At 43.9% G+C, this 23412-nt stretch overlaps 1 protein-coding gene and 1 non-coding gene across 2 annotated transcripts; both read left to right on the plus strand.

Moving 5' to 3' along the window:
- Positions 1-219: 219 nt before the first annotated feature.
- Positions 220-22948, plus strand: PTCD3 (pentatricopeptide repeat domain 3). Its single transcript, XM_075709089.1, has 24 exons — positions 220-314; positions 1588-1637; positions 2718-2757; positions 3738-3783; positions 4530-4598; positions 5794-5898; positions 6330-6453; positions 7550-7668; positions 8426-8499; positions 9106-9193; positions 9285-9345; positions 9630-9712; positions 10387-10531; positions 11582-11632; positions 12550-12633; positions 14837-14865; positions 15378-15481; positions 16551-16629; positions 16723-16813; positions 17988-18073; positions 19281-19429; positions 20165-20206; positions 21710-21868; positions 22623-22948. Exons 1-24 carry the CDS (start codon positions 220-222, stop codon positions 22696-22698), a joined length of 2049 nt encoding a protein of 682 aa, XP_075565204.1. The 3' UTR covers positions 22699-22948.
- On the plus strand, positions 9422-9563 carry LOC142593504 (small nucleolar RNA SNORD94). Its single transcript, XR_012831033.1, has one exon. It is a non-coding gene; the product is annotated as a small nucleolar RNA SNORD94 (small nucleolar RNA).
- Positions 22949-23412: the final 464 nt, after the last annotated feature.

Here is a 23412-nt window from a genome sequence, read left to right on the forward strand (position 1 = left end):
GAGGCTTCGCCCCTCTCTGCGGCCGGGGGTGCTGCGGCACGGGGAGCACCACGCGGTCCCGGCGGCACGGGCGGGCGGGGTCGGACGCTCCCACCGCAGCGGAGGGGGGAGGGCGGGGACGGGCTCTACCACCGCCGCGGAGGTGCGGCCTCGCCCCCCCTCCGCCGCCGCGGGAGTGGTACCGCCCTCTTTCCGGGAGGCCACTGCGCGAGTGCCGGCATGGCGGCGCGGCGGCTGGGGGGCAGCTCCTGGCAGCGAGTGGTATCGCTGAGCAGGCGGTGCTGCTTACCGGGCGGGAGGCGAGAGCGCTACCGGTAAGGCTCTGCCGTTCCCTCAGCGGAGGGAAGAGAAGCGGCCCGGCGGCGGTGGCGCCGCGGAGGAATCAACGGGCCGGGGCCGGGGGTGGAGGGGGGGGGAAGAGGTGTGGTGTCTGGGGAGTTGAGGCGCGAAAGGCTGCGCAGGCGCAGTCGGGGCTGCTGTGCGCATGCGCGCTGGTGTCTGGCGGGCCGGCTGGGGCGAGCAGGGCCTGGCCGGGGCTGGCCTGGGGAGCGTCTCTTCTGCGGCTTTTCCCTGCGTTTGGTGGGCTCGGAGCTGTCCCGGGAGTGAGCTGGAGCTACTTAAGTGATTCCTAGAGCTGAATCTCACGAAAAAGCAGATGAAGGCAGGGAAGTTGCTTTCAGGGTATGCCTCAAGTGAAAGGATTCTGCTCCTCTCTGTACTCTTTATATGCAAAATATAACTGCATCTGGGATGGTAAAATCATACCTAATAAGTTTATGTGACATATAGGAACAGCTAGAATTATGCAATATCACTGTAAAGCATGGATGTAAGAATGCACATTAAAAGCATCTCCCTCAGGGTCCAGGTCAGTGTGGAAGCACATGCAAATACCAGTTACCAGGCTTTAGTGTTAGAGTGCTTCATGAGGAAAAACAAAAAGTATTTTTATGTAAACTTTAATCTGTGTTAAAAGCAGTAGAATGTGAGCAGTTGTAAGAAAGACTTGGAGCTGTGTCCTGTGGGCACAGAGCAGCTGCTTTGCAGTACGGAGCAGGAGCAACTTTATGTGGATGTGCCTGCTATGGCTGTGGTTACGCGAGCGTGCTGTCTGCAGCTCTGTAGAGGCTGGGCATCTGGAACTGAACAAGTCTGATTTCCCAACTCAGGGTCTTCTGCTTGTGTAAAAACTACTCAGGTCTGAAATATTTTTAGAAAAGGTACTGCTTTCAGTTAAATCCTGCCTCTAAAACGTAAAGTGTCTTTTCTGATACATGTCCAGGATTTTCTTTCTAATTCCTGAAAACTACTTGAAAGCCATGATATCCCCAAAAATAAATGATTACAAATTTTATGTAACATGATTTTCTGTGTGTAACTTCATGTGTCTTGAAATTAGGGCTTTAAAAGAAGCATCGGATATGAGTTTTATGATAATAATTTGGAGTTAGTAACAGTGCAACAATTCCAGTTACTTTTCCCCTATAATGTTTTAATTAGTTCTGACCCGCAGTACAGAATTTAGTTAATGTACTTTTGCTATATTAATGTGACTGTCATAAATTCAGAACTCTGATTGGTTTATAGGTGCTCGTCTAGTAGTACAGCTATTGGGAAGACTGTGGAAAATTCAGAAGGTATGATGTCTTAATTACTAATTTCTTGCATATGTTATTTTAATCTCCAAACAACATAGCATGTCAGGAGATAAAGAAGACATGAATGCCCTCTTTCACCTTCTTGGATTTTCTTTCCCCCCGTGTTCATTGTGCAGAGATTTCCTGGCTTAACTTGATTGCCCTCACTACCAACCAGCTCTGTGCTCCGAGAGCATGAACTGAGTTGTCCAGTTCCATGAGCTGTCCAGTTGCTCTTTGAAAGGGAATAAATGATGAAATAAAAATAAGGAGTTTTCCACCTTAATCCTGACAGTTTCCTTCATGTTCTTGCTGCTTCTCTGTACTCCTTACTGTATTTCTGCTATGAGTTTTGTGAGAAAAGTAATCTGGGATGCTTGGAGCCATGCTGCACATGGGAACAAGCTCCTGCCAGTCAGTAACATCAACACAGGGGCAGAGGGAAAGGTACCTCTGCAGACCCTGGCTTGGGGGGTTATAATCAGGAGGTCCCACATGCTCCTCTGTGAATGGATTTGCTGAGATGCTTTACTGTCAACCTCTGGCTGGTTCTTTTGGTATTGTCCTTTTTCTTTTTGCCTCTCTGGGAAAGCTGGGCAGATTGATCTGTAGGGTGGAAGGAACTGTGCAGTTGATGCCAAGCTGTTGGGGCAGGAACTTGAGAGGGCACTTTGCTGCAGTGTTCAGGCAGGCTGAACTGGAGAAGCCAAATGGGCAGAGACGGCAAGCTTCAAACTGGGGGACTAAGAGTAGGAAAGCAAGGGACTGGGAAAGGTTGGGGCTCAACCTAGATGATCTAGGGTAAGGATGATTGAAGAAGCTTGAATGGGTAAATGGGTACAATCTCTTTGACGTTTGTTTATCATAGGGCCCTGATCCTGTCTTCACACAAGACGCTGAAACTCCCCACCAGCTTTTCTATTACCATTGCAATAAGTTGTGGCCTACATTAGACTGTGGTTTTAAAATGTTTGCTTTAGTAGTTTCAGCTGGATCAGCTTAATTCAATTTTCATGAGGTCAAGGTTTTCTTTGGACATCTGTTTGTTTCTAATAACAATTTTGGTATTGTTTCTCATAGTTACTCGAGAAGAAATTGTGCTCCCACGAAGGAAAACCTGGTGAGTGTTTACTGCTGGAATATCTCTTGAACTGGAAGAAAATCATTGTTAGACAGCTAAATATAGTCTGTCCACCAAAGCTGAAAAAGAAAATTCACGTTGCTGTATTCCTGGATTTAATGTCCCGCTTGTGGCTTTATTGCTTACTGGGAATATTCTTGACTCTTACTCTCGGTGCAAAGTATGTACACTCCGTTCCTGACCTCTCTTTTAAAAACAGTTATAAGGACTGCATTTTTAAGCATAATTCTTTTTCTTTGTAAAAGATCACATTCACTAGAAATCTGTAAAATCACGTTAATTTGGCTGTCTGCATGTAGGTGTGTTTCTTTCAGCAAAATAAACTTGGCCATTGATAGCTGGCTGAATAAATCCTGTTTAGAAATTATGCAGCTGAACAAAAGCTATTTTGTTGGAAGCACATAAGATGAAATTGCATGACTGTGCCGCAAAAGCGAAGTTTACAGCCAAATGGTGTCTGCATGTAAACCTAAAATAAGACCACCTTCTCCTAAACACTTTTGTTGGCCTTCCCTTGTTTGCTTGAAACACAACCAAAGTCTTGAGGGTCCATAGACACAGGAGTCCTGAGAAATCTAGTTTTGTTTTGGGTTTTTTTGGGCATTTTTTTCCTCCCAAGACTTGTTTTGGAGAGGGACTCGTGTATCCATCCCTCAGAGATGGGGTAGTCTTAAGGGGCTCGATAATGTATAATAAGGGCAGGAAACACACACATTTTTCTGGTTTTCCTCAAAGTCTTTTCTTTTTCCTGTGGTTGTTCCAGAACTGAGACTGGTTTTGAAGTTGAATTTTCCCTCCCTTTGGGAAAAGTGGTATTTTCGAAGTGCAGCAAACCCATTATTTCCTAGAACTGAAAATCCTTACAGGCCAGGATAATCCTGTGCTTGTTCTGCATACAGTGTAATGCATAACATTCAAAGTCTGCAACCGAGTATTAATCAAAGCTCCTTTATGTTTAGGGATAAGCTAGCGGTTCTGAAAACATTGGCTTCTACCGTGAACAGGGTAAGTAGTTCTGTTGATCGTGGAACTATGTCTAACTCATGCATTAACCTTGCACTCTGGAGGCTCTTACTTCTACTTTGGCCATAAATGAAAGATGGGACTTCTACATCTGTTCTTGCAGGGTTTTCACTTTTGCTCAACACGTTTTGCTGTGTTCTTAAAGCCTCATTCTAGTGCTAAGAGAGAGCTGCAATGTACCAGCAAAAGCTGTAGTATTTTGATAAGGCTTTTGCTAACATCAGGAGCAAGTTCCTTTACCAGTTCAGTTTCCCAATCCAGACTGCCTCTTCCCACTCTCAGTCCAGAAAGTAAGCCTTGCAAAGAGCAATTGATGTCTACTCTGCTAGGCAACAACTGTAAATGCTGTGATGCCATTCTTTAATCCTGTCTGTCTTGAGTTCTGGAAGTTGAATCTGATCCTGCAAGTCCCCTCAGCTCCCCCAAGACTGTTATATATAGTTGGGGTCTTGCTTGCTTTGCAGGACACACGTTGTTTGTCATGTTACATTAAGGACCCTTTTGTTGTCACTGTGTTAGCCTGCATGTGTGTGTATAATGGAAAAGCTTTTTTAACTATTTCCAAATGGGCTAAACCTTTTGAACAAGAGGAACTTTTGTAGCCAGGCGGTGGTTATGATGGAACTGTTCACTGTGCCTTAAATTCCATGAGGCAGTGTGATGTACATGTACAGTATGCCTGTGTACATAACTATAAACGTTTCAATCCCGGGTTCTCCTTTCTACAGGATCCTACTGCTGCTCATTATATATTCCAGGATGACCCTTTCCTTATGCCAAGAAATGCAGCCAGTTCTGTAAGTATTTCCTTTCAAATCCTTGATAGCTTCCCCCCTTCATCTAGGTTATGAAAACTATCTAATTGGAGCCTAGTTTTAATTACAGAAGAAAATGGAAGTATCAGACTTCTTTCAGAATTTTCTCCTCTGTGTGTTTCTGTTTCTCTGTGGTCTTAGTCCATTAAATAACTCCCAACAATAATCTTTAGGTGAGGCATTCAATCTGTTAAAACTGTGTTTATATACCTTGGATGTACACTGAATATGTGGTACTATAAGTGTTGAGATTTTGTGCTTACAGTTTACTTAAATCTGAATTAAATGTATGAATTAAAACACACAAGGTCACTTGTGTGTGTGTTACTACCAGACTACATGTTATCAGTTAACTGTCCTGGCCAAGCCCCAGGAATTCTAGTTTTATCACAGAGCAGCTATTTAGTAACTTAGAGTAGTGTCCTGGTTTCGGACAAGTAGTATTAGAGATAATAGAAAGGAAGGAAAGGAGTCTTTCCCGATGTTACCTCTGCATAAGATTAAAGAGCATGAAGCTGAGGCAGGAGAAAGCAGAACTGGAAACGAGGGCAAGAAGAAGAAACTGCTGCGTGTGATGTTAACTAGAGCATAGCAAAAGAAGACTGGGAGCTGAGATGTCATGGCAGATCAGTGATGTGGTTACAAGAAAACCAGTTCTGCTGCTGCCAGAGTGAAGCCATGGAGAAGGCTGAAGGCAGCTGTCAGATGTGAAGAGTTTTAAAGGAAACAGCAAAGGAAGGTCTGACTTCAGAACTTGAGGAAAAGAGGTGAATGGGAATCAGGTGATACTCTTGGAAATGACAGTCAGGGAGGAAAAATGACAGTCAGGGAGGAAAACGTCTGAGTGCCGTAACTCTAAAGAGAGAGATACTTTTGAGCTTGAGATAGTAGTGCAGGATTTCAGATGTCTGGTACAGAACTTTGTCCTTTGACCGAGTAACAGAAAAGTAAATTACATTCTCATTTAAAGAATAGACATTCTTATATTGGCATAAATACCAGAACGTTTATCTGGAATGTTGTCATGTGCCTGTCTGCATTTCAAGTAAGAGCTGAAAAGGAAGTATGAGTTTAATTTGATTCCATCAGAATGCTCAGTGTTATGGAAAACGTTTTTCTCACTCTCAGCCTTTTAATTGCGTGTTTCTTCATCTTGTTCTCTCTCATTCCTATGCAGCGTCTGTTTTTATTGTCGAAGGAGTCTGGGAGAAATGCTGCAAAATATATTATAAAGCAATTTCCTCAATATTTTGACAAGACTTTTGCAGAGCCCAATGTACCAGTAAGCTTTCTGCTTTTCATTTTCATTGTATTTGTGCCGTGTCGGGTAGTGAAATCAACTGTCAGCCTGGTCCAAAACTAACATAAAAGGATAATTTTGTTAATTGTTTTGTAGACAGCTGTGAAGGCAGTGCTGTATTTCCATTATGTTTCTGAAGTGAACATTTTTCTTTAGGAATTCAATATCATACCAGGTTCTTTAGATAAAAGTAAGGGAAGAAATGTTGTTTAGATGTTGACTTCATAGCATGAAAGTGGGAGATGAGGCTGTGTGGTCCTTTATCAACCAGAAGGATTGCTGCTGTTAGGCTGGGAGGGTCGGGAGATTATCAAAGCAGTGTACTGGGTGAAGAGTAGCACATTTGGTTAGTGTTCTAGCAATGGTTTAGAGACAGTTTGAGCTCGTGTCTAACTTGCACTCCTTGCTTTTAGTGCTTGATGCCTGAGATTCTTACACCTCAGATTGAAGGAGTGAGTGAGGAAGCTCTAAAAGAGCGTATCCACCTCAGAAGGCTGAAGGATTCGGTGGACCTGTTCGATCAGCTTGTACAAGCAGGTATGTGGTCACCTGCCAGATTCTGTGGTGGAGCTCTACTTAAATTGTGCCAAAAATATTTTAGTACCTGGCACGGGCTATGGCGACAATTTCATGACTGTTGCTGCCTTTCACAGCTCACTCTGGTCTGGTGAAGTGGTTCTCCACGTTTACTGGGCCCTCCTTATCCACTGCTTGCCTGACATGTCACTTTGGTGATACGGAGAACAGATGGTTTCCTGATCAAGCAGCAGATGATACAATGCTGAGATTTTTTTCTTCTCTTCCAAAGTGGAACAATTTGTGATGCAGTAAAGCAGGGCCTCTACAGGCAGATGCTGTGTGATTGAGTGATGCCATTCTGCCTGCAAAGGCCCTCACACAGTAACGTATTGCTTGATACAAGCTATGTGCGTGCTGAGTGCTTTGCTGCTGTGTTGGACTGGTATCGCGTACCATCCCGAGTGCCCCTTCTGTGGACCTGCCCTCAATAAATGAGTCTTTCTTCTCAGTTCCTCCTTAATTTGGACTTTATTATCTCTCTCATGGGTGAATGAAGAGGAAGCAATAGAAAACTGTAACTGCCACAGCATCTGAAGGAGGAAAATGTTCTGAGAAGGTGAGACCTTCTCATAGCCGCTGCAAGATGGAAAGAAGATGATTCCATCAAATAGCTCTTTTCTTTTGTTGGTTTTAAATCTGTTTCATAGAAAGTGAAACACACAAAGTGATCTTCACAGCAGGGTTTATCCTAGGAGTAGTTATGAAAAGCACTAGAAAGTTTGGATGTTGTGTTGGGCTTGTGCTGCTTCGCAGTTTTGGCTGTCAGCTGCCACTTCCCTCTCCCACTTTGTCAGGAAAACTACCCTTTCAGTGGCTTCAGTAGAAAAACCAGATACTCTAATTCAGTGTTAAAATTGTGTCCTGCTGTGAATAGGTTTGTAGAAGTATTGGCATCACACCCAGGTTTTACAGACTTGCTAGAGAACACCTTTATGTCAAAAGACAACTGTGTGTAACTGTGTGTAACTGAGTGTTTGAAATTTTTCTGTTACAGCTGTAGAATGGTGTGTTCTTTACTTTCTCTGCAACTGTTGTATATCCTCATTTTCCATAGGTACCCCTGCATCTCTGGAGACCACAAACAGCCTTTTAGATTTGTTATGCTTTTATGGAGATGGAGAATCTACTCCGGAAAAAGAGGGAGAAGAAAAAGAGGATTTGGAAGAACCGGGGGTATGAAAAACCTGTTGGTCTCTATTTCTTTCTTTCTTTCATACATAGTGGTTGTGTATCACGGTGATGTCAAGATTTTTGTACTGTGACTACCTGCCTGGGAGGTGGTGTGAGGTGGGTCAGATGCAGTCAACATTCCCTGGAGATAACGGCAGTTACAACAGTCCTGTGTCTGACCTACTAGCAAAAGTAATTTCTGTAAAGCTGAACTTAGCAGCTGGAACCCTGTCTTAGTTCTGGTGAACTGCGTTTAAATAACTGTTTCTCACCAACAGCCTTGTTTTTATAGTTGCCTGGAAAGAAGAGCCTGGTACCTCTGGTGTAAAATCAGCTACTTAATTTTCTTCCAGTCTGAACCATAATAACTAGATTTCAATGTTGAGGGCTCCTTGTGTGACCTGAGTATCAGATTGCAGGGTACAGTAGGAGGTGTGTTGCACAATACCTGTCCCTGGGAAGACTGTTGAGGGAGAAGGGGTTTTACAGAGTGTGTGTTACGGTCTAATGATTCCCACCAACTCCACAAATACATATAATTTGCCTTGTTAATATGTTTCATAACATAAACAGTATTCTTAATCTAGTTATTGCTTCTTGAACATTATAATAGAAATTATTTTAATGTAACCCATTAAAAAACACTTTTGGTAGCATATAGATTGCTGCTGAACTTCTGTGTTGTTACCAAATCACATCGTTTGATGTTTAATCATAACTTTGAACTCTGAGAAACTTATTTCTGCAAAAATCTCTCCAGGTGAATGCTTCAGAGCAGAAGGCTCCAAAGAGACAGCTCCAACGAGGTTTGCAGTCATCTGGCTCTAGGTGGAGGTATAGAAAATGTTGCCAATATTCCTGTATTCAGTGGGTTGTGCACGTGCATTGTTGTTATAAAACAGACTTAAAGACTTTTTAGCAGCCCGTACTTGCAGGTGTTAAATATATCCATGTTTGCTAATCTTTTGAAGTGTTGATGGAAATCTAGTGATTGTAGAATAGCTCAAAGTGTCACAAGTAGTTAGTGATAGGACGAGAGGAAATGGGCTCAAGCTGCGCCAGGGGAGGTTTAGGTTGGAAATTAGGAAAAATTTCTTTACGGAAAGGGTGGTCAAGCATTGGAACAGGCTGCCCAGAGAGGTGGTGGAGTCCCCATCCCTGGAAGTGTTCAAAAAACGGGTAGACGTGGCACTTGGGGACATGGTTTAGTCTAGTCTACCCTTGATTGGCTTAGAGTAGACTTGGTAGTGTAGGTTAATGGTTGGACTGGATGATCTTAAAGGTCTTTTCCAACCTAAACGATTCTATGATTCTAAGTAGTGTATTTGAATGTCAGCCCTTGGGAGTACAGCCCATTTTTTTTGTTCTGCATTTTGAACCCTTTTCCTATGGGAATCTTTTATTGAGTTCTTCAACATTCAGCTTGTTCGTTGATTCTAGGGAGAACAACAATGCTGAAAGGATATTTAAGATAATGCCAGAGAGGAATGCACACTCCTATTGCACAATGATCCGTGGGATGGTGAAGGTAAAGTTATCCTTCAGTGCCCCTTTTTTCCGCTTGTGAAATCTCACACAGTCATAGAGATTGTTTATTTTTGTTTGTTTGTTTTTTGCAGCATGGGGCTTCTGCTAAAGCTTATGACATGTACATAGACTTGCTTAATGAAAGACACAAGGGTAAGCATCTCCTGGTTTTGACTTGTGGTCTTCTAAGTAGCAGCAACCAGTTGTTGGGTACATGAATATTTGTTTCATGGCAATGATGATTGGCGCAGGGGTACGGACCTCAGCTAGATCATGGGAGCTGAATGCAAACTGTTTATCTCGGTGCAGCTGGCATGTGGCCGGCCCACTGGAAACAGGTTTGCATGAGACTTCGCCAAAAACTGAGCCATGTTAGAACAACTTGTTTTCTGTAGAATGTAATTGTTAGTTAAAATGAATTATCTTACATTTTTCAGCTGATGTGCACACCTTCAACGCACTGATTACAGCAGTCCCATATCTAAAGGAGAGGTTCTCAGAAAGATGGGAATTAGCCAAGGTAAGGAGGTGGAGCGAAAGAGGTGGGGAAGGGGTAAGAGTGTAGGGGCTGGGTCTGCCTTGTCAGTAGAATTTTACAGTTAGAAGTCTAAAACCAAGAGCTTTGTACGAAGATACTAGTATCTGCTGCGAAGGAAGTACACTAGTTTAAACTTAGAAACTAACTGTTGAGGAGTGGAAAATGTACAAGATCCGACCTTGCCCTTGCAAATGGCTTGCCTTGTGAGAACATACCTGATCCAAGAACTGCCCAGACAGAAAGTAATTGGGAAATTATGCTGGGAGATAAAAACAAACAAACAATTGTAGATAAAAACTCTTCTCTGAATTGTGATTCATGGTGGTGTGATGGAAATAGAATTTTGAGGGGTAACATTAGAGGCTTCAGTTTTAATGATGTAACATCAGTAAGGAAAATTAGTAGTAAATTTAAAAATTTCCTTGATGATCTAGGCACAATTTTCCAAGATCTGATATAATTTTGTAGCCTTGTTTTTTGGTCACATTGATTACAAATTAGATGGTACTCCCTTAATAAATGATCAGTTGAGGTAGAGTCGTTCACTTGAAAGGGGTGGGAAAGATCAGACTGAGGAAATGCACGTATACCTACCTGAAAGCTGAACTGGGATCCATAATGTGTGAAGCACTAAAGATTTGGGGATTTTGTTTAAGGTCTTCCTGAATCACATGGCTCAACAGGAAGTGCAACCAAATCTGCTAACTTTTAATGCTTTACTGAAGACTCTGAGAAGATGCGGTGGTTTAGGCAGAAGTATGTCTTTATTGGTAATAAAGGAAATGGAAGCACTTGATATAGGTAAGAGAACCAGAACGGTTATTATATTCCAGTGCTGCCTCCAGAATAGCTAACTTAGAGATCAGCAGCAAACAACACAGTGATTCCTAGTTGCAGGGAAGAAGTCCAAGGCCTGTGGAAAAAAGCATTTCTCACTGTGTTCTCAACTTCACTATTTGTTTCCTTTTGCAAGAGAACTGAGAAATAAAAATGCTGTACTGAGCTGCGGCCACTCAGCAAGCCAATGCCTGGGGATTTCAAATTGAATCATCATCCTCAGAGTCTTTGTTCAGTGTTGATTACTAATTACAATATAGTGGGTGCACTTAGCCCCTTAGGTCAAATAATGAAGCATTTTGATGCTGTACTCTTTTAGGTTAGGAGCATGTTTATCATTATATTTTTACCTGTAGCTACCTCTGGCTACTCAAGGACAGGTGTGTGTATGCAGTGGGGGAGTGTGTCCTGGCTCATGGGTTCTTTCTCAGCTGGGTCCTTATTGTAGTACTGCTGTAGAAATAGTGAATAATATGAATATATATTTGCAGATGAGTCTGTTAGCTTCCCAAAAATCAAGGAGATTTACTTCACAAGCCACCCAAACCAGTTCAGGTCTATATGTCTACATCTCTACAGAAAAAAAGGTTTTGATCTAGATGATGTTTTTCGATGTCAAGTAAACGTTGCAAAACCAGGGAATGTTGGCATAGCTGATTCGATATCTTGTAGAGAGCGCTTTGCCCCAGTAACATGTGCGCTGATACACCAAAGATAGGTTCATGAGCAGAATGGAAATCTAGTTATGAAATATTTTTGCTTTTAATTTAGAGCAGAGAAGCCTGGCTGTTCACCCCATAGCAATACGGTGCTTCAGCTGGTGGTCCACCCTCAGATGTTGTCTCTCCCAGTTGTACGTGGGGCCTGGTCCAGCATTAGGGTGGACAGGGAGAGAAATGATAGAGTAAATTTATGCATGCTGCCTGACTGGAAGGGCTGGGGACTGTGAATTAGAGCTCAGGCATAAAGCTCAGCCAAGAATGTCGAAGTAACTTCCATGTTTTTGCTTTTCAGAGCCTAGCCTTGCAACGTATGATCATCTTATCTTTATATTTTATAGAGGCGGTACGTGCAATATCAACTTATCCATGGATGTGTCCTGTTTAACACCTGCTTTAAATGCTTTCCAGCTGTGATGGGTGAAGGCAGTTGTTCTATGGATTAAAAGACAACTTCCTATGTGTGCAGTCCTAATGTTACCTGTGCAGTCTGATTCTGCTTGGGTGAGGAAAAAGCTGCAGAGGATCATAACCTCTTACAGGGAGGGAAGAGTCCTTGTGTTTTGAGAACAGGCAGAACTGGAAAGAAAGCCCATTTCCTTTCCATTTATGGCCACGAGTTGATAAAGCTAAAGAGCAAATGCTACTCAGTCTCTGTGGAGGCTGGATCTGACTACAGCACATGTGGTTTCATAGACTGTGCCACTCACAGGGAAGAAATTGCACAGGGATTCTGTTTTTCTGCAACAGTTCTGTGCATCGGAGCTGTAAAATAGAGCTGTGTTAAAAGGCAGGAGCCCAACTGTTGGAGATCCTTTAGCCAAAAATCTGTGGGCGTGGGAAGAGAATAGACACAGTAGTCATAACTGCAGTCCTTGTGTTATAACAAATGTGGAGGAACTGCTCTGGAGTCTCTCTGGGTTATTTTTTGTTTATAAAATGCATTGCTTTTCCCGGTGCCACATTCTAACAGACAAACTTGCAGGCCTGTTGGATTCCTTGCTAGGAAGTACTTGTACCTTTCTTAATCTGCCCTGTTGTGCTGTGGAAATCTGGCAATAGTAGGGCAAATTTTAGCGCAAATAAAACTGCAGCTGGTGTGGAGCACCACGAGTAGGGGTGTGGACAGTAGAATCGTGACACTTGTTTGAAATCATGGTGCTTGTTTCCATTTCCATAGTATATTTGCAGGCTGAGGCTTTTTACTAATGGAAGTGCATAGTACAACTGAGATGTGATGTTGCTTGTCTGTCTGATCCGTAGTTGATCTTTGCTCATCGGGCATCATCTCTGAGGTGCTAGATGATGTTGAAAAGAGGAGCTTCACTCCCCAGGACCCTGATGATGGTATGGACTTCAATGTATCTGACAATCTGCATTGTTTAAGCTTGGGTGAAAAGCTAGGGAACTTCAAGTAGTTCTACCCAGCTAGAAAGAATGCATGCAGCTTGCCTGTATCAGTCCCTTCTGATACTTCTTGGAGACAAAGAAGGACAAATTCCAGTGCTGGGAAGGTGTGCTGTGCATTGGTGCACTGGCTTCTGTGTGGTAGTAGTAGTATTCCCCACGTGAATGAGCGTTTGACTCCCATGCCATAAAAAACACAAAGCTGTTTACAAGACTAGTTTAAGGAGGAGCATCTGCTAGCAGCTTCATGAAATGATACACGTCTGGTGAACAGCAGGTTTTTGCTGTAGTATGGTTTGAGTTCCTGTTCTAGTTCTTCCTAATCCTTTTCAGAAGACTGGATGAAATAAAACTTCATGCAAAACTGAAGCTTGGGTGTGTAGAAGGGGTCGATTCTAAACATCCCATGTCTCACTGGCTCTTTCTGCCATCTGTATGTACGCAGCTTTGCCCTAGTATGTTCATAAGCCTTTCTGTACGTTTGGAAGTAGATGCAGCTTTGTTCTGAAGACGAGCGTGGCAAAGAGGGGTCTGTAGCTGTGCTGTGTACAGCGTGGCGTTAACAAAGTGTTGGAAGCCATGCTTCAGCAGCTGACAGTTCTGTGACAGGGTGAAGAAGCTATTGCAGTGCATGCTTCAGGAAACCTGCGAGGAGTTGATACATTTTTTGGCCATTTAAAGGACAAAGATTAGGAGATGTTATGTTGGAGTAGCATATTAGGTTATCCTACCAGCATTTTATTTTTTTTGTCCTTGGAAAGAAGCCTGGAAATAGAATGTTGTACACCTCTTGTTCGCTTCTGTCCCATTATGTGTGTTATACTGTCTCTTGCTCTGGCTGTGAGCTGTTGCCAGAAGTGCAGGCAATGACTACACCTGCTCTGCTCCTTCACACTCTTTATAGAAATACCAGTGTTAGCAAAGGCAGGGTTTGTGGGCACACAGGTACAGGCCTTGCCTGAATCATGGGAGTTGAATGAGCTTCTCTACACAGCGTTTGAGAGAGAGAGGGAGAGATTGCTCACATAAGACTAGATCAAAGCCGCTTTGTCTAAGCAGGGGGTGTGTGTAAACATTTTCTGCTCTTCTTCAACATGGGATCCCTCTTATGCTCTTTTGGTAATTGCTATTGCAGAATTCAGGTTGATGCTTTGAACAAAACTGAGGCTTGTTTTTCCTTAATGTGGTGTTGTACGTGAACTGACTCCTACCTTCAGAAGCCTCTGTGTTCCCTGCAAGGCCTTTCTGTGGCCCAGAGGATTCTGTAGGCTGTAGCTGAAGTGTATACTAAACACCCAAATAACACAAAAATGTCTTTTCTGACTTAAAAGTATTTAGTTAATTATTAAGTCTTGCAAGGGAAAGGGCGGTGTATTGTACCTAATGGTTTTAAGTAAATTGACGGTTCTTCCCACCATTTTGCTACCCACAGCTAGCCATTGTTGCAGTCTCTGATAGCATCCAGTGCCCTTATGTTTCCTTCAGAAAACCAAAAACACCTATCCAAAATTCTCACCACAAAAATGAAATGAGCTACTGAGCAGGGTAGTTTCTGTCCTTCCTCCTGCTGTAGCTTTCTTTGCCTCCCTCAGCATCAGTCTGTGTGCTGCTTTGAAATGTCAGTTGCAGAAACCAGAGTCAAAGCCTCACTAAACTGGAAGGAGACATTTTCAGGGGGCAGTTGTATGTTCTTGGGTAGCTCTGGGGTGTACTAAGGAGGTGGGTAACCTGCCTGAATGCCTGTCTCTCTTGCATGTGTTCTCTTCCACTGGAGTAAATAGAGAAGATGAGTGACCTGGCTGCCTTTTTTTGTAGCCTGCCTGTTAGACAAATAATGCTATCTTGCAACAAAGAGGAGGATGTACTTTTGTAAAACTGTCTAAAGTCAAACAGATCTTCTGCTGAAATCTGTCTCCAAAAGCACAGCAGTGTAGTTGCCTCCAGAACACTGGCTAGCAAAACCCGTAACATGCCAAACTCTCTACATATAAAATGGAAATCCCTGCTACATTGTCAAACTGAGCTACAAATCCAGCTTTCTAATTGAACATGACTCATCTGTCCTCTGGGAGGCTGGGTTAATGAGCTGCTGTATGTCATCTTGAAAGTTTGAAGCTAACAGACTCCATTTTCTCCCTTTCAGCCAACTTCTTTGCCACCGCTATGCAAGCGGTAAGTACTTCTTCCCTGTAGTTGGAATTCCTTTGAGCCCTCCAGCTCTTTCAGAATTTCCTGTTGAGTTTTCCAACCTGTCATACGAGGTTTAGCTCTCAATATCTTTCCTTTTCACCTGTGTTCATCACCTTCTGTAAACTTCTCCATAATTCTACAGTTCTTTGCTTGATACCTCCTAAATTGGTAACTTGCATGCCTGTGATACGTGCATCTCTTGCTAGAGATGGCTGTGTAAGCCCCTGTCTTCTGTGCCCTACCTCCTCCTAGTGACACTGCAGCCCTCAGACAGTCTCTGCACCAGAAGGTGTCAGTTTAGGTTAGAAAGCTCTGGCCCATTGGGAGAGTCGCACATTTGTCTCAACTAAACAAAATGCCTTGGCAGACACTGCATCCTGTTAAAAATGTTTGCTGTCAGCTCATTACTCTTCATACCTTTGTGAAAGTGAGTCTCAGAGGGATATATTAAGTGTTATGTTTGGTAGCTTTAAAATCTAACTGGTTTATTGCAGTGCTGTGATCTTAAGGATATCAAGCTTGCCTATCGGTTAAATAAGGCAATGGAGAAGGGAGACAACTGGAAGTTCTTGGACATGGATCGGTTAAATGCCTACTGGTGAGTGAAGTGCAGTTACGTTCAGCGTCTTGTGTATTGTTGTCAACTTGAATACAAACTAAGATTCGAACATTGCACAGAAGGATGCTTTGTTGAACATCATCTGGCTATTGTATGGTGCAATTTGGGAAATAGGTCCCTCTTAAGAACAGTGATAGCTTAGGATTTATTTTTCATTTGTGGCCTTGCCTGAACCAAAATAAAGTGTCTTGGAGCATCAGTTTAGCTTAATCTCCATCAAACAACTGTACCAGCCGGTTGTATTTTCTGCAATCCCGTCGTCCACTTAGGATGGCAGCTTAGGTGGTAACACCGAAATAGCATACAGGTCAGACCTAGCTCTCTGCTTGGTGTTGTAGAGAGAGGCTGCAGTGCAGCAGGTGTATTTAGGCACCCAACTCTTGTGTAGTTCCACCATTTGACACTGTCATCGTGGCATCTGAAACATCTTTACCAGTGTCATCAAGTGCTGCAGTCACTGAACGCAATTAAGTACTTCGAGCATACTGATTTGAAAAAAAGTCTATTTAGGCATTGGAACTAGAGATGCTCCAGTAAATTAATGAAAAATAACTATCAAAATAAGATGCAGTTTCAGGGGTGGGATGATTTATGTGATTTTACCTTATTTAGCCTGTAAATAAATCAAGGAAAATTAATGGAAATTAATTTCTTGGTGTAGAGACATCTTTCCTGTTTAGTGCATTGGATCAAGGTCCCAGGCTTGTATTGTGAACTTGCACAAGTAACCAGGTTAACTTAGTTCACTTCTTAAAGTGGTTCTTAACCAGAGGTTGCATTTGAGAGAGATTCAGATACCTCAAACCTGGTGTCCAGCAGGGAGATTGCATTTTCTTGAGATTTTAAAACACAGTGGTCCACTTCTTACTACTTCTGCCAATTGCATAGTGTCAGCATTAAGTTCTCTCATAAAAAACCACTACTGCTTTTTTAATTATCTGGGGTATTGCAGTCATACAGGGAAATTTTCCTGATTTGCAATATAAATCTGATCAGAACACCATCATTCTAATCATGACTGAACTAGAATATTTTTCCCCTCCTGTAGGTCAAAATTCTTTTCATTGTTGTGTATGATGGAACAAATTGATGTTGTGTTGAAATGGTACAAAGAAATGTCCCCTTCGGTAAGTGTGTATTAGGGTAAGCAAGCTTCAAAGCTTCAGTATGGATAAGCGGAACAGTTAGAGTTTACTGAAATGATTCTCTTCCTTCATCAGCTCTTCTATCCAACTCCTAAAAATATATTGGACCTCCTTCAAGCACTGGATGCAGCCAACCACTTGGAAGTGATCCCTTCAGTCTGGGAAGGTTAGTGATAGCTGCAGGGCTACATAGGCAGTTTGTTTGATGAAAGTCAGGAGCAACGCGAAGTGGGAGGTAATTGGGAAACTTCCCAGTGCTCAGAATAGCTGTGATAAGGAACTTTGGGATGAGGGACATTATTCCTTAGTGCAGTGCTGGGGCTGTTGTATTAGAGAAAGGCAGAAGTGATAGCACTGAGATCACAGTTCAGTGTCAGTGTCATGGAAAGCTGAATGCTTACCAGAGAGTAGCCCATGTTTAACTCTTTCAAAATTATTTGCCTGGTTTTGCCCCTTAAGAAGAGGAGACAAGAATGCAGGTACAGGCCTTAGCACACAGAAAATACTCTGCGGTCAGCCAACACTGAGGGGACGGACAGGTTCTTCTAGGGATCCTTGGCAGAGTGATGACAGTACTAAGTTGTAGTTACAATTAAAGCTCTATTTTCTTAACAGGATTTTATGATTAGCATAGCATAGAATTTATAATCAGAATAGCACAGAATTTCTATAAGCAGAATCCGTGTAGTACAATTTTATAAGTAGCATAGTACAGAATTTTTATAGCACTGCTTAACTTACGGTTTCTAATGACCTGGACCCTCTGCAGGTCGGGTCACATCTTAATACTTGGTTTGCTGAATCAACATAAAAATCATAATCTAGCCTCAAAAAACATGTAAAAGAATATGAGTCACCACTCAGTCCTTGGAGGAAGCAGACAATGGTGAAGGTGTCCCTGGCCACTGGGGGGTCATGGGTCTTGCTGTCCAGCAGCAGTTCAGGTCCAGGTTCCCACTTAGGACTTGTAACTGCTTGGTTTTCTAGACAGTGCTCTGTGTGCTGTTACCTTCTCTGTTCTGTGATGGGGTCATCACCACCACCGGGTTGGCCGGGTGCCTGGGACCTTGAAGGCCATTAACGAGGGGAGTAGTTGGCCTGGTACCCAAGGATCTTGAGGCCGGCAATGGAGGAAAGAAGGAACTCTGGTTCACGTACTTGATGCACAGGACCTTCAGGGCCTGGTAATGAGCAGAAAGGGAACTAATACATGACCTGCTCTGTCACAGAAAATGGCTGTTTGCCTTATAAAATGGCGTTAGTTATGCTGACTGTATTACCAGGAGTTGGGACGAGGGGGTACGGGTCATGCCTACTAACTACTGCCTTTCTCTAAACAGATATGAAACAGTTGGGGTTTAATAGGAGACAAGACCTGTTGGAAGAGCTCCTGTCTTTGATGAGCAGGGAGCAGCACCCTGAAGAGGTAAGGAAGCTGTCATGGTTTAACCCCAGTAAGCCCCTAAGCACCACCCACCTGCTCACTCACTCTTCCCCTGGTGGGATGGGGGAGAGAATCGGAAGGGTAGAAGTGCAAAAACTCGGGGCCTGAGATAAAGACAGTTTAGTAGGTAAAGCAAAAGCCATGCATGCAAGCAAAGCAAAACAAAGGAATTCATTCACTACTTCCCATGGGCAGGCAGGTGTTCGGCCATCTCCAGGAAAACAGGGCTCCATCACATGTAACGGTTACTTGGGAAGACAAACGCCATCACTCCGAACATCCCCCCCCCTTCCTTCTTCCTTCCCCAGCTTTACATGCTGAGCATGACATCATACGGTGTGGAATATCCCTTGGGTCAGTTGGGGTCAGCTGTCCCAGCCATGTCCCCTCCCAGCTTCTTGTGCCCCACCAGTCTGCTCGCTGGTGGGGTGGGTGAGAGGCAGAAAAGGCCTTGACTCTGTGTCAGCACTGCTCAGCAGGAACTAAAACATCCCTGTGCTATCAACACTGTTTCCAGCACAAATCCAAAATACTGCCCCATACTAGCTACTGTGGAGAAATTTAACTGTTTCGTAGGCAAAACCAGTACCCAAGCTCAGTGAAAGGAGTAGAGATGTCTCCCCATTTCTGTGCACAGCATACAGACTGTATTTAAGTGCTGTATTATTGTCCTTGGTCAGTCTTAGAGGTCCAGTTCCAGTGCATACACCATTACAAATTTCCAGATCTATGCAAGCTTATCCAGACCTGCTAAACCCTTCAGATTGTCTTCAACCTATAGAGAAACCTCAAAAAATTAACACAGAAGAGGGGTCACTTCCTTACCAGGCTTTGGAAGAGTAATCCAGCCCAGCCAGCCACATCTTTGGGGAAGTACATGGTGGAATTCAGGGATTTTTGCCAAAGATGTCATTGCAGTAACTGGCCTCTCGAGCTGAGGAGGGTTAAAGGTGTGTGCGTACTGCAGAGGTCTCTGTACAGCTGTCCCTGCAAAGCCATCTTGGAACTTGCCTAGCGGGGACAAGTGTCCTGACAGAAGTGAGAGATTTTTCTGCCAGGAGTAACAGCTGTTAATTCACAAATTTAAATCAGATACAGGGCAGACCTGTAGGAATGGTAGGACGAATTGTACCGGAAAGGATATGTTAATTCTAGAGGGTTTGGGATTAATAGCACAATCTTTTCACAGATTCAGCTGGCGTTTGCCAAGTGTGCTGAAGACATCAAAGCTGTCCATGAGCAAACTGGGAGGGAGCAGGCCCCGTTGGAATGGACAGGCAGTGCGCTGGGCCATGTTGCTCTGTTGTTTTCCAGGGTTGGGAGAACCCAGGATGCTTGGTACGTGTGTGGCTGTCACGAGCTCTTGGCATGCTGACACTGTAACTCAAGGCTTAATCACAAAAATCAAAAGCTAACAACTGATTGCCTTGGAATGCTAGTACAAAGGGAGGGGATAAATTCTGCTGGGAATGTGCTGGGGGTTTTTTCTTAATTTTATTCATTCTTGGCACCAAGTTACAGTTGTCTATCTTAAATGTGGTTTAGAAGTTAATGTAGCAACTGGCTTAGAGCATCGTATAGCTGCTTACAGCAAGGCAGGGTTTGATTGTCACTTCACCAAGTATTGCTGATTTCCTACAGCTTCCCAGATTCCAATTTTTAGAACTCTTTGGAATTCAAACATTATCTAGCCTCCAGTTTAAGGGTCTGAGCTGTTTTCTGTTAAATACAGATGTTCTCTTCGCGCTGATTCATTTGAAACAAAGAAGTGGCAAGTACCCTTCTAAAAATACATAATATTTTAAAGTAAACTTGCCACCAGCTACAGTTTTTATTTTTTCTGCACTAGTTAAGATATCCTGTGTTAAACTAATCAGTGATGTTAGCTGATACACATTGCATCTGCAAGAATATGGCATGGGATCTGTTTCAGATCTCTGGGGAAGATTTTTTCATGAAATTGAGCTTGCCTGTGTTTCAGCAGGGGCTTATCCAAGATATTTAATATCTGTCTGTTCCTGTGTTTTGTGGTGGGTTTTTTTTCTAATTACTATTTTGTTTTCTTTTGAACAGGAACATGATGGAGCGTTTCCAGCAAATCAATAGGATTCCCACGTGAGTACTTTTAGGTTCTGACTTCAGGTACTAAGTCTCCCCTTTGGCTGAGATTTTGCATTTCTATTATAACTGACAGTAGTGGTCCAGATCTTACTGTTGCTTCTGAAGCATGAGTGTGTGTGTGTGTCTGTCCCTGTGAGCATGGGTGTTTGTTTATCCAGCTGTTACATTCCAAGACCAAGACTATGTCTCAAAAAACGTTGCAAACGCAAAGGAGGGGTTTAAGTGGTTGATCCTCGAGATGTCATTGAATAAAGCTCTGGGACCTGGAGAACAGTGCCACTGATTAACTTGCCGTTAGAAATCAGTCTAAGCAGGACTCTGGAGAACACCTCATTTTCTGTGTGCTCAAAAAAAATTCTAATATGCTATTAACCAAGCATAGGTGCTTCAGACATGTCTGGATTTCTGAAGACAAGTTTATCAAGTCAAATCCTAAATCTTACATGGTACCCTGTTAAGCTACAACAGTTAGCTTTTCTCAGGATTTTGGAGGGGAAAAAATTCATTTTTGAAGTAGAAAACAATTTCTAAGGAATAGTAATGCAATTTTAAAAAACAAAAAAATAAACCCCAAACAACTGCTTGTGCTCACAGAAAGGAACACCTTAGATCTGATGTTGGCGATGGGAATTTCACCGAGGTGCACGATGTTCTCTGTGGCTGCCTGCGCCAGTGAGGGTGTGCGGTGCCGTAGGCAGCTGCTGGTGGACTCTGTGCTCTCCCTGTTCTGCAGACTGCCCTAGCATGGCCCAAGGAAGCCTTGACACTGCCAAGCCACGTCAGAGCCCCTGTCTCAATTTGGGGAATAGGGAAAGGAGAAGAATTCTCCTCTTGAAATTGTGGTATAGCTGATGGTTTGTGGATGCCATGGGTCATGAGTGTGAAGGGAAAGAAAGTAATTTCCCTGCTGTTACCTAGTGGTTCTTCTGGTTGAACTGTCCCCTTGCTTCCCTTCTCTGCCAAGCTCCTGCGGCACCAGCTGCAAACACTTACTTGTTTCCCTGCCTAAAGGCAAGAGAGGTGTCTCCAGCAGGTGACGAAGGAGCAGAGCCAGCTGTCAGCAGCTCCTCATGCCCACAGACAGCATGGCAGCCTCTGGCAGTCAGATGCCTGCCCTTCATTTATGAAGTGCTGTTATACTGTTCCTTTACCTCTGCCAGCCACGTAAAAGAGGGTGAGGGCCCGATGTGGGGATTGTAAAGAGGGCATGGTTATTTAGGCTGCCGCTAAGGTGGGTCCTTATCCGAGCAGTGAGCTGCTGCCCTCTGTTTTTGTGCAAGGAGGAGTACTGCTTTCTGCTGGGATAGGAGTTCCCAAGCGCACCACATAGGTATGGGGTGAAGGCTGAGGTGGGATTTCTGGCAGGAGCAGAACTGGGCTGGTTGAGTGATCTGAAAATCTGTCACCTCCTCTCCCTCTCTAAAGCACCTGCTGTAGGTTAACGGCCACCTCACCTGGGGCCCCGTGAACAGTCACTCTTTGCCTTTGCTTTTGCAGTGACCAGGTGATGGATGAGTTCTTGAACTGTGCTAAACAAACCAATTGCCCGGATGAGGCGATTAAGCTGGTAAAGCTGGCAGCATCCTTCGGTCTTCCTTCATCTCAGAGGCTTAAAAGCAGAACGGAGAAGGAATTTGAACTCTCTGAAAAGCAGAAGTAAGTCGGAGTACTTCACATGACTGCTGAAGGCATATAGTAGGCAGGGTGTTGGAGGGGTAATTCCTGCAGAAAGGCTTCTCCACCGAGGTGGCAGAGAACTGGCTTCAGAATGATGGGCCTTGGTGTTGGCTCTGGTCGATTCACACCCCCAAAATGGCCCTGCAGTTTTTGATCCCATGCTGTATCCATCCCACCTAGGAGGGAAGGTAACTTTCCATGATGGGGTTAGCCTTATCCACCGCTCAGATCTGCTACCACCTTTCTTTCCCAGAATCTTTTCCTAGCTGGGTCTGGCCACCTAAAGACACTGACTGCAGGCTAGTCAAAGCAGGGAAGCGGTACAGGATGGCCATGCACGTGGTTCACAGGTTCTGAGGCTCATAATCTTCAGTACATCTCACTAGCCACCATGGTTTGTTGCTGAGCTGATGCAGTCAAGCTCAGATGATGGGCTTAGCCTGGAGGAGCATGGTTTGGAGCCAGTGGTCTGGTCCAAGGGAATGAATGAAGAGAAGTCCAGCAGCCTTGACAGCTGGCCCACCACTTTCTGGGTAACTGAAGTAGTCTGCTTTTCCAATAGGAGGTGGGGGTGCTTCCACCAGCTGCTGGGTGCACCTGTCCTTTGAGGATAATAGGCATCAGACAGTCCATAATGTTCTTTTTGGAGGAGGTGTACTGTGTGTTTTGGATATTTCTTTTCAAGCAAAAGTTACAATAGGTGACTGATTACTGGACTGTTTTCCATCTGCAGGAAGACATTGGAGAATATCAAGTCAGACAGCGACAGCAGTGATAGTGACAGTGACAGCGATAGTGACCGTGACTAGCTGGCCCTCTTGCCTTCCTCTCGGGAAAACTGGGAGCAGCGGGTGCCTTGACAGCAGGAAGCTTCTGTGAGAAGTGAAATTACTGAAGGGACGGCTGCTGGGAGGTGCTGCAGCACTGCGAAGCACTCCAGAGCATTCCGATACGGGACCTGCTTGGCAAGAGTACATTTTCCTCATTGGAGCAAGCCAGAAGCCATCCTGTTTAATGTTCTTGGTAACTTCAAACACGGCGTGGGCTACACCAATGCGGTCTCTTCCACGCCACTGCCTGCACGAGCTCGCTCCTGCCAGGCAGCTGTGGCCGGCTTAAACAGCTTGGCCGAGGTACCGGAGGGCTGCAGCAAGAGGAGTGCTGCTTCCTGGGGGCTGCTCAGCAGGTACAAGACTTTGACAGCTCAAGCAAGACTTCTCTTGGACCTTCTGCAACACAAACCTGCGCCGGATTTAATTCCTTTCCAGCTAACTTTAATGAACTACTTAAATATGAAGCTTACTCTGTATGTAAACACTGTAAGTAATGCAATACTCATCACCTGTTGTGTTATTCCTCATTCTTTTCGGTGGTTTGGGACAGGCTTTGGACTGTAGGTGTTAAAAAGCTACCATTGGTACACCTGGAGACAGCATCTAATAAACAGCTGACATGAAACACGGCTGCATTCTGATAATCCCTGCGCAAAAACTGTTGATTACAAAGTGTCGCTGTTGCTCTGT

The sequence above is a fragment of the Pelecanus crispus genome, chromosome 4 (genome assembly GCF_030463565.1).
Source record: "Pelecanus crispus isolate bPelCri1 chromosome 4, bPelCri1.pri, whole genome shotgun sequence".
In the NCBI taxonomy this organism is placed as follows: Eukaryota; Metazoa; Chordata; class Aves; order Pelecaniformes; family Pelecanidae; genus Pelecanus; species Pelecanus crispus.

Coding starts and splice junctions, on each gene's coding strand:
- PTCD3 (XM_075709089.1), top strand. CDS start 220: ATGGCGGCGCGGCGGCTGGGGGGCAGCTCCTGGCAGCGAGTGGTATCG. Junction 3,784..4,529: donor TGGCTTCTACCGTGAACAGG/GTAAGTAGTTCT, acceptor TCCTTTCTACAG/GATCCTACTGCTGCTCATTA. Junction 11,633..12,549: donor CTTTATATTTTATAGAGGCG/GTACGTGCAATA, acceptor TCTGATCCGTAG/TTGATCTTTGCTCATCGGGC.